Source organism: Ascidia mentula, chromosome 8 (assembly GCF_947561715.1).
Source record: "Ascidia mentula chromosome 8, kaAscMent1.1, whole genome shotgun sequence".
Classification (NCBI taxonomy): domain Eukaryota; kingdom Metazoa; phylum Chordata; class Ascidiacea; order Phlebobranchia; family Ascidiidae; genus Ascidia; species Ascidia mentula.
The window spans coordinates 1,428,486-1,439,918 of NC_138573.1; the positions used below are offsets into that span (position 1 = coordinate 1,428,486).

Genomic DNA, 11,433 nt, shown 5'->3' on the forward strand with positions numbered 1-11,433 from the left:
GACCAAAACTCATTGTGATCTAGTAATGGCGATTTTGGGAGTTACACATGAGATAGCCATGTGTCGGACGAAAATCAATTTTAAGACAACCCTATCGTCCGTCACTGCAGCGTTTTTTCCGTGTTACGACTTGTTCTGAAGGGGTAACCCTCCTAATCGCCACCTACTTGAACTGCACCTGATGCTTGAATGTTGTTGTACTGGAAGAAAGTTCATAACCATATATACCAATCCGTTGCCTTAAATTGGTTAAAATAATTTGGTAGCGATGAATTTATGCATACGGGCCGCCGCATAGATATCTTTCTAAAGGTCCCTGGCTGTACTTATTTTATAAACTTTTGGCTCAAATTCATATCGTGCCACCCGGAACATAAAATCAATTCCATATATTTCATTGGGACAAAACGTCATCAGAATCGAGCGGACGAATAAATGAGCATGCAGAACGGACAACTTGAAACGAAATGTAAACAGCATCGCCACATACAATTGTTACAGATACAGGGGTAATAGTTCTTATTGTGTATGTTTTTATTATGAGGCTATGCGTTACTAATGCGTGTAACTTACACCCAGATAGTATAGCAGCTTCATTTACTTTGATTAGAGGTCACACAAGGGGTTTTCAAGCAAGCAATATTCATCCATTCCAGGTAATAGACGTATTAGGGGCAACTAGACAGCCTTTTAGGTAGCCAGTCGGTGTATGGTGATTAGCGAGCAAAGCACTATGCGTGTTTAAGTTCCATAAACAAAGCAATAAGGCATATTGCAACGGCACAGCTACATCAATGGAACGTGTTACATTGTGTTAATAACGCAGGAAATGAAAATACTGCTGACCCAAAGCACAAGGCTATCCCAAATCTTTGTACAAAAAGAAATATTTTCTGAAAGATTCTGACAGGCAACTTCGGGCGAAAATGTGCAGGAACAGAAGAAACTAAATGCAGTCGGAACAAAAAAGATGCGCCCCCATGGGTATTGCCTGCCTGGTGCAATCTGGAACAAAGAATGGAACAAAGTACATTGTTATTAAGGGCACATACGTCGTATATGGATCCAGCATCTCCAAATCTCCATATAAACGCCAACTGCTCGTATACTGCAGGTCGTTTACGTGAAGGTGAAGCCAGCCTCGTTGTAAACTTTGAACACTTTGTTGATAGCGTTAACGTACGCTGCTGTGCGCAGATCCAAGCCTAAGTCGTAGATGCGGGCGGTCTTGATGATTTGCTGTGGATTAAATGAGGAACTTTAACACATTTTCTTGCAGTCGACAGTTAGCAGAATTCTAATTATTAGTGACGTCATACACTTTTCATAATGGGCGCTAAAACACTTATTCCACTGCAAGCAACGGTTTGCATTTACGCCAAGGCAAAAACTTTAATTTTAGTCTTTTATACGTGCGATAAATTTTAATGATAATTAGTTTAATGCAAGTTTATTATAATCTCCTGGCAGCTTTATGGACAACAAAGACTTGGTCACAAATTTTTTGAACAACTCCGATACCCAATCGGAAGTCGTTAACCTTATCAAAGAAACGCCCTTCTAGGATTTCCCCCAAAGCTTTTTTATAAACCCCAAATGTTCACTTGAAAAACAGGTGAAACCAGACTTTGACATTATCTGGTTGCACTTTGACTAACAGATAATTTAGAACACATTCAGATAAACCATCCTGGTTAACCGGAAGTGTGTTGCGTGATAAAATGTTTTAAATCACAAACTTACCCTCGCTGAGCGTTCCATGGTGTATGACAGGCCGGAATGTACGATGTCTTTCTCTGAAGCACCCTGTGATGCAACGTGAACCGTTATGTGCTGGGATAAAATTAAATCCAATGATTGCAATCAACGATGTTTCCATAAAAATACACGAAAATCAAGTTTTTCTGTACTCGTGTTTTTACTGACTATTAAACCTAATGAATATTTTCAACTAATATCCATTTAGATTAAAACAAATTTCTATAACCATCTTTCGCTTAGCTTGCTCGCTATTTTATACAAACACATTTGTGGAACGAACAATCAACCAGGTTAACGTGATGGACAAACTTGTAGATATACGTTTCGGTTACTAACACCAATAACACTTCACTTAAAGACAGCATCACTAAAAGCGCCACTAAACAACGCAACAACCAGTCGCCTACCATAATTTTCTTGGCGAACTCTTCAGTCGGGATCACGGGTATTTTTCCTCCATATTTCCCAAACTTTCGTTCAAGACTGGTTTGAACACTCTCTGTAAAGCGGAAAATTTGGAAGTTATTCATTGTATGATTAATCATGATTCAAATATTTATCATAAGAATGTGAGGTTAAAGCTCGGACCAATATTAGTGGAAATACAACGGTGTATGTGACCCTACAACATTATTGGATACCAAGCAGTTGCGTGGCCATAATGTGTTTCACAGTTGTTCGTCTCTGTTGACTGCAATGTAGGCTGCCACAAAGTACAATATTCTGGGTCTGGCTTGTTTGCCAACAAGTTCAGTGTGACAATCACCAGTCGCGCAGTATGCAGTGTCTGTAGCTCAGTGATTAGTATTGATCTTTGTTATGCCTATATGTGTTTGATGCGTTAGAAGAAACAGATGACAAGGTGACGCAAACCGAAAGTCGTTTCAAAAAGACTTGTTTCTTAAATGTAGCAGAATCCGACCCCGTTATTGCATTCTCTTGATACTAGCGACACTAATTTATCGGGATAAGTATTGCAAGGTTTGAACTAAAATGCGTTTTTTCAGAAAGTAGTGTTTTCCGCATAAAATATTACTACAAAATCAAGCACCGATTTGCTGAAAATTTTTGCGTTCATATACACAAAGGAAAATTGAAAATTGTTACCGAGTAATTCGTAGTTGGCTTCACTCTCGTATTTAAACGTCAGTCGACCGTAACTGACGTGGTTCAGATTCTTCAACCACTCGAAGTAGGAAACGGTCACACCTCCAGCGTTCAAATATAAATCCTGAAAAAAAAAAACATTTATTAACTCTTGTTGAGTCCAGCAGCATCGTATTCAGTGTTGTTGTCGTGAAAAGGTTTTGTTGACTTAAGAGCTAACACAGTAATGGCACAAAAAGTTGTAAGTATATCGATCGTTGTTGTGTTAACTCCTCTCTGGATTCTACGCGTTTCAAACAGCTCGTTTACTTTAAAGCAGTGGCTCGCAACCTTTTTGCACGCCAGAACCAATTCAAAAACACCAAGTTCGTAAGGCGTCGAATAAATTAGGTCTGGTTTTAAGCAAAGCGTGACCCAATTTCTTTGTGAGTAAACCGACCAGAAAAGTCTTAGTTTGCCCAAAAAATTTTCCGACGCCAACAAACTGTAGCAAAATAGGGTCCAGATGTTTTTAAAGACAGGCCCTGATGATGGGAGCCGTAAAAATATAGTCGGGAGCCACCGTGGTTTAAAGACCTGAACACAGAACTTGAACGACTGCACACCACAAAAGAAATATAACAGCGACATGAAGATGTTTACTTACGGGAATAACTAGTTTGTTGTTTTCTTGCAATATTTTGTCCGCGGCCGGTGTGGTTGGTCCATTCGCCCCCTCGGCAATAATCTAAACGTAACAAAAAGTTAATTCATTGCTGGCGCTGCCAGGCATATTTATTACTACAATACGGTTATGCTGGCAATAATATTTACAATATCAACGCTTCGGTTGCTAAGCATCAGCCTTTATCGAGATTTAATGACGTAAGATGTATTGAAAAGGTGAAAGCAAACCGAAAACAAAGTATCTCGTGCATGCAATTAAGTTAACGGTGATCAGAGAGCTGCAGACAGTGCACACAGAACAAGTTCAAGTTATGTCTAGTTAGCTGACAGTACCGTCGTCAGTCACCAGCTGCACTGATGAGACTCGATAGTTCGAAACAATGTACACTGTCTGTCGCCTAAAATATCTTGTATTCGCGCCCCGCAGGCAATAAACAAACTTTTTATTTCATCACTTGCTACAAATCAACAGCACTGATCTCCACCAACCATTCTGCTTTGTCAGAACTTTTTAAAAACATTAGAAATCGAATCGTCTCAACCGCACGGCGATAGAAAGTATGTTTTAATCACAAGGTCCACCCACTTACCCTGGCTTTAATTCTCGGTGCGTTCTCAGCAGTGATGACTTTCTCAATCGCACACGGACACAAGATGTCGCACTCTTCCTCCAGCAAACTCTCACCTTGGTAAGCTTCAGCTCCGGGAAATCCCGATATTGTTCCGTTCGCCTTCAAGCACACGGGAATATTTGAAAAGTTACCGAGGAATGCAGGGACTAAGGTTTATGGTCCATCCCATCCCTTTCACAAACTTCTCTCTAAAACATTTCTTACCCGAACTGGGGTTCGTGACGAAGTGTTTGAAAAGTCAAATTTAATTTTGCAAGATTTCGCGAACGTAAATCTAGCTTGTTGTAACGTTAGTTGTTTATGTTTTCTGTTACCTTCCACGCTTATTGGTTGAAAAAAATCACGTGACTTTGGACTGGGTGTCCGACAAAAAAACGGGTTTTCAGATATGGGCGATGGAACAAAAAGATTGAGATGTTCTACTTTAAAACATGGAATCTCAAGTTTTGTTTGAATTCAGAAGTAAAAAAAAACTTTATAATTTAGACTATTTGTATGTGTTACAAACAAACAGTCCCCTACTGAATCCCATGTTCTTTGCTGCAACATTACAGTAACCATGCATTGTAGACCCTTTCGGTTTAACGGTAGCGTTTACTAAACACAGCTAAGTTTGCAGAGAGGTTAATTACAATCAATCGAGCAAGGCATAAGGAAATCACATTCATTTACTTTCGGAACATGTCCAACAGCAGCATGTGTACACAGGCCATCCAACCCCCCACATACAGTAAGTTAATAAGTAACACTGGTAGCTCACCAGTTTGTAATCTTCCAACTCTAGAGGGTCGATCCCTGCAGGATTGTAAATACTCGCGTCGTGTTCAATAACTCCAACGCAGCGGGCTCCATGTCTGTGGGAATAGGGAAGTTTTTAGAAATACGAACACATACCTTGAGCATTAAACAGCCAAGTTTCTTAAAACCGCATTCCATAGTTTAAAAAAGTGCATTGTTTTAACAACCAAGTTTTAAACAGTCGTACTTGCATAAAATAAATATATTAATTTATTTGAGCTGTTTAGACCTAATAGGTACCAACAGTGCAGTGTTGGTGTATACAGTCCCTATCAATGTAAACCAGGCTATGGGCAGCCCACCAATAAGGCTTCAATTGCTCATAGTTTAAAGTTCAAACATTTTTTGTATGTTAAATAAAAAATATGACATTTTTGACGCCAGGTAGCTACGTAACAGTACACATTAAAAAACAACCACAAACCATCAAAGCAAGCCTAATTCTGCCCCACGGAATTCAAACATGCTTTATGCCCTTAAAACAAAGGTCTGACCTTGAAATAATTAATAAGCATGCAGGCTGTACGGCTCCACCAACCTCAGGGGAATGCGAGTTATGTTAGCATCTCATTACATCACATACGTTGGGAATTAATGGTAATATTGCCGAAGCCGTTTTCGTTGAGGATGGCAAAACGGTGCAAATTGTGTTTTCAATTTTGACTGTTACTGCGGTCATGTTTGTAACTATGTTAATTTAGTTGTATATTCGATTAGGTTTCTTTTAATTCGTGACAGCACTGATGTGTTATGGCGTCCGTCCAAACCCGTATGTACGATATATGAGAAGTTGCAACCGGTGGACCACGAAGCCTGTTAGCAGCCGGCGAACCGCAGCACAGACTATAAGCACTACACAACATGATAGGGTTAATCTACTACCAACCTGTGTAGGTAGCGCATGGAGTGGAGACCGACGTTACCAAACCCTTGTATGATGAAAGTCTTGTCCAAAAAACCCGGAGCCATTCCAACAGCGCTCATGAAGGTTGCTGTTAACGTTATAATGGAACCATTATACAATATTTTTCCATTACACATTTATATACTGTATATATATACATTGCACGCAACGGGAAAGTTAATTTGTTAAAATTGTTTTTTTTGAACTCTTTATGTTGAGAGATTTTGCAGCACACGTTTCCATATTGTAAACATTCAGAAAAAACACTGACCCACCTTCATTGATGAAGTTTTCTATACCGTGGAATACACCCTGGAAATAATGTTAGTTGGTTGATTTTATTTTAAATGGGAAAGCCAGAGCTACGGTGTTGTTCAAGACATACTAAGCAGACGTTTTAAACACAACTATGTTCGTCATGGTTGTTTTAACTTACAGTAACACAACTGACGGTGGACCGACCGACGCAAAACGAATACGCCATTATTTTGAAAACAAATTTACTGCCGCAATGCTCGGAATAGTCGGGCTTGGGTGAGAGTACATCATTTATTAACCTCAACAGACCTGTACTGTGTACAATTTGGTAACTACAGTTGACGTTTTGGTCGCTGATAAATATATTCCCTTATGCAAAAATCGCTCATTGAACAAAAACAATGCGTTTGCTCGTTAAACCGTCAGCGATGAATTACATCAAGCCACGTCTTTGAAACAAGTTTGTGCGTACGAAAACTTCACTTACGCGTCCGGTAGCGGATATACGACCATGTATTCCACCCTGGGTTATGGGTTTGCCAGTGACGCAAGCGTGAGCGTTGATGTCAGCGTGTCCATACGTCATCGAATAAGTGTCCGCCATCCACGACATCTCCCGGGGTCCAGTGTTCATATCTGGGGCTGGGACATCAATACCGGGCCCTGATGGAACGCAAGATAATATACTTGGAAACGGAACATCAGTGTGCGTGGTATGGAATATGTTTTGTGTGGATTGGACGCCACCACATTACTTCACGTTTCTTTCAATATGTCATTGTGAAACTGTAAGGACGCAGTTAGTGTACACGATACCCAGGAAACCTCACATGAACCACGCTGTGACTTACTCTAAGAATTTAAACAAGGCATTCTAGCAAAGGCAAACATATTTGAGTAAAGGTATAAATATACACATACTAAATAACCCTAACTACAGCAAATCTCATTAAATCAACAATTGACAGCAAGAAAGTATATTCCGCAAAACAGATTAAAATTCCACACGGGTTGGTTGTGTTTACGAGCGCATTTCTGCCCGGTTGGACAATGAATGAGTGCCAGGGACGTTTGTGTAAACAGCGTTCCATACAAAGGATATCCACTCAGTTCAATATTTTCTAAATTGGTCGCGGATGCTTTGTCAACTCAACACGACCATCGCGGTTTGCAAGGTGTAAATTTTCATGGCTACTTTGCTGACCGGATAAAATACTTATATGGATATGTCATTCATTTTGGGTGATTTTAGTGGCCGAGGAGCGGAGGGTTCATTAAACGTTACCTATGTGACCTTATACCGGATATAAAGCGATCTCCAATTTTTCCGCATCCATCACATTAAGGCCTTAAGATGCGGCAATAGAATAGCGACGTGAATTACTTGTAAGATGAAGTTACATCAACGCTAATCCGAAATTAATCTACAAAGAACAATTGTGCAACAGCTTTTCTAGCGACCAGCCGGTCATTCCTGGAGGCTCGTCAGACGCTTTTGCCATCAAGGGCCTTGTCAGAAATAAGCAGCACATCCATATTTATTCAATAAACGGGATTGACCTTGGAAGATTTTACATCATGGGGTAAGTAAACATATCATTAATTGGAGGTTGTTTCAACAATTCGGCCGCTTCACTGCCATTCCACCTGCTTTCGTAACAACCTTAATCGGCACGCGGCTGTTGTGTGTTGCGTCACAAACCCTTACACAATAAAAGTTACGAAATCGCGGTCGCGAGGTAACGCGAACCTCCACCACACATCGATGTTTCGCAATACCGACAACCTGTCCTCCTGCGTCATAGCAACGTCTCCAATCCCCGTTTATCCGTACCTTTGTCAGTTTTAACTTAAATCCTTCACGTGTAATTTACATGTAGCACTTAACACATTATACAGGATTTAAGGAGTTGTTTCGGGCGTGGAATTGGTTGCCTGTCATAAGATTATTACAGACCTACAAGGAATAAGCATATATAATTTGACGACCTGCAACTATTTTGCCGTACTCAGTTAGCTGGCTAAACCCATTCTGGACTGGAATTATTCGAAGTCACGCCTCACATAAAGATTTTCCACACATAAAATAACCCCAGCCACGATTGGTCGTACGGGGACATTATCATTGGGTTAAGTTATAGAAACACACTGCATCTATGTCAGAAGGTAATACGACAGGAAAGGGGGTTTAGGATTATTTTCTCGTCCACTCTTGCTAAAAAAATTCCTTTGCAAAGAATTACTAAGGGGAGTTACAGCGGTGTTTACCTAGAAATCCCTTCTTAGCAAGTTCGATGGCGAACCGACGGGTGATTTTCTCCAATTCGCGTTCTGAATATTGACGCGGGTCGATCTTAATGCCGGCCTTCGCTCCTCCGAATGGAACATCTGCAATGAGAGCAAGGACTTTAAACCTGGCCAAAGATGGCTGCATCAAAACTACACACAGATACACGGAGACATGTGTAGTTTTAGCATAGATAAACAGAGGGTAATGAATTTCACTGTTCCAGGATCAACATGATTTCTACGAAGTACAAACATTCCACGAACACCAGGGTCAAAGTCCCAGATTTTAATTTTCGAGTTCTCATGTCTGGCAGCGTTAGTTGCCACAAGGGATTTAGTTCATTGACTGGCAAATGGGAACAAAGCAAATAAAACGTTGATTTTCTTTACTAGACCATTTATCAAGAGCGAAAAAAGTCATGTCTGTCACCCCTGCTATACTTTATCGTGGACAAATATCTTCTGGTAAAGAAAACGTGGACTCCCAGCTGCCAGAAGATGGGATCCATTGTAAATTGCAGCATCACAAAACTATAGCTGTTTGTCAGGAGAGTTATGTCGGTAACGATTCTATGGGAAATTAAGCGTACGTCGTGATGACAAAGTATTGCTTACCGACCACAGCACATTTCCACGTCATGAGAGAAGCGAGGGCCCGCACCTCATCAACGTTCACATCTGGCGCGTAACGAATACCTGGAAATACACAAGAAAAACACGCGGTTATTTCGCAATTTGCTACCACGCCGGTATATGCAAACACACAAAGACGCAAGCGACCAATCAGAGGCCTCGTAAATGTGGTTATCGCCGCACGCCGGTTTAACACGTCAGAACATTCTGTAAATGCCCTTTTCTCATAAACCGCTTAACCTCCACATAAAAGTCACGCCACGACCACGCCCCCAACACACCTCCTTTAGACGGCACACGGTGCTGGCTGTGTTGAGCCCGGTAACCGGTGATAATTTCGTATTCCCCGTTGTCTCGTTTCAATGGAAAAGTCACCTGCCGAAAGTGGAAGGACGGGTTTGCCGAAGTAATCATTAGTGCGGTTGACTGAGCTTAAGTCAGGCTTGGAATAAGCTCAGGTGGTTTGATTGGTTGATCGAGAAAAATAGTAATTCTCATAACATTTTTATACAAATTACTGAGGGTAGATTTAAGGAAATACTTTAAAGTAATCAAATCAAGTTATGCTAAATAATAAAAATAAGAAAGCAATTCTCAAGGTTGGACAACATCTTTTTCTTTTTTACAGGACAAAATTAATTATACAGAAACTTTTAACAGCTGTGAGTCCAACCTGTAAAACATGGTTGCATGGCCGCATTATTTTGAAAATTCCTTGCACACGTTTCCTTTGATCATCCAGACTTGCAGTCCTCATTGTGCCACGAGACTTGCGATCAACACTAACAAAAAGTTTTTTTCATGGGACCCGACAACATACTTTAATAAAAATATTCTTCACAATTGTCTGCAATGCTTAACAATGCATTGAGGCACAGACACAAAAAACTATGCCAACTATCAGAAAGTTCCGGGTAAAAAAATGGAACACTCATTTTTCTTCACTTTCAAAATTTTTGAATGTTAAACAACAAGAGAATAAGGTGTGAAACATTATGTTACACCATACAATACACATGTTGGCAACAACTACATCAACCTGACACTTGAAGTGTTAAAGCACTTTAAACAAAACACTAACGGTTCTGAAAGTTGCTCCACAAGTTTATCTTCAACAAGACGAGCTCCTTTCTCGAAGAAATGCCCGACCATTTTGTAGAAATTAGGATCATCGTCATCCATAGAAGCAGATGTTGAGTAGCACAACCTAAGATTAAACACAATTTGTGTAAATAGTTCTGCTAAGCTTTGAAATGTTTAGGGAGATCGTCACAAAACCAGGAGGACAAATGGTTTGCTTTTAACAGGCAGCATTCCTTACACACAAAATTCTATCGCAACCCAACAATATAATGAATATTTATTCTTGAAAAAAATCAGCCAAGGTATCAGAAAAGGGCAACTTCATAATAATATGTCCAAACTCAATGTGCAGTTTAGCACTGCAAAAACGTGTTACAGTGTATTTTCATGTGATTGACATTTCCTATTGATTTGAAATGACATTGTATACAATGACCTGCTTAGGATAATTTAACAATCTGCCAAATGCTCTACAACACACAGTCAGTATAAAGAGACTGGCCCATATTGTTATTAACACTGTCATGTTAAAAAGAGGCATTTCGACAAAAACTTATTTCATCATCAGTTTCTTTATACTCAGAATTATGAGAAAACCCGTGAGTTGTGTTACACAGTCAGTGTTCTCTAAAATATCAGGACACCATAGATATAACTTAACACAGAGAGTAATTAGTAACACAACAATTATTATAATTAAGAGTAACAACACCTATTAATCAATTGTTCATCATATATAATACTTGCAACATTTACAACAAATTTTTAATTGAAATCCAAGTTACCTTGAAACACCATGAGCAACTCTCGGTTCTGTATGAAGAGTCTGCTTGGACAGAGCTGATGTGAACAAACGAAGCATACTTGCAGATTTTGTGTGAATACTTATGGTGTTGCACAATACTAATATTAAAGTCTTACAAAAAATGGTATTGTCAATGGTAAGACAAGAATTTATCTTTTTATTAAGTTTAGACATATCCAAACATTATTTAAACTCCATAATGCGGACACTTGGATGTAAATTACGGCAAAAATTGATAGTTCCATTTTCTTGGTTCAAATTCACCCAGCACAGCAGATACCTCGCATGTCATTATTTTTCATTCCCATATCGACATATGGTCTACGAAGTACCACATCAACTAAAAGTCTGCCTAACTGCACCACAGAAAAATGTACCTGGACGAAACAAAATATTTGACATCTACTTCTCAGTCACAATATGCTTTTCACTCAGAACAACACGATCATTTATTCATTTTCAAGACAAAAACTTCCACCGGCGGATGAAAAAATCGT

At 39.7% G+C, this 11,433-nt stretch overlaps 1 protein-coding gene across 1 annotated transcript; it reads right to left on the reverse strand.

The window, feature by feature from the left end:
- Positions 1-374: 374 nt before the first annotated feature.
- Positions 375-11,088, reverse strand: LOC145912341 (glutamate dehydrogenase, mitochondrial-like). Its single transcript, XM_082999770.1, has 16 exons — positions 10,917-11,088; positions 10,130-10,255; positions 9,722-9,830; positions 9,330-9,423; positions 9,031-9,111; positions 8,395-8,514; positions 6,614-6,789; positions 6,144-6,180; positions 5,851-5,956; positions 4,927-5,020; positions 4,125-4,265; positions 3,515-3,595; positions 2,869-2,992; positions 2,169-2,260; positions 1,744-1,806; positions 375-1,239 (listed from the first exon to the last, which is right to left on the reverse strand). The coding sequence occupies exons 1-16, from the start codon at positions 10,991-10,993 to the stop codon at positions 1,120-1,122; spliced, it is 1,641 nt and encodes a 546-aa protein (XP_082855896.1). The 5' UTR covers positions 10,994-11,088; the 3' UTR covers positions 375-1,119.
- Positions 11,089-11,433: the final 345 nt, after the last annotated feature.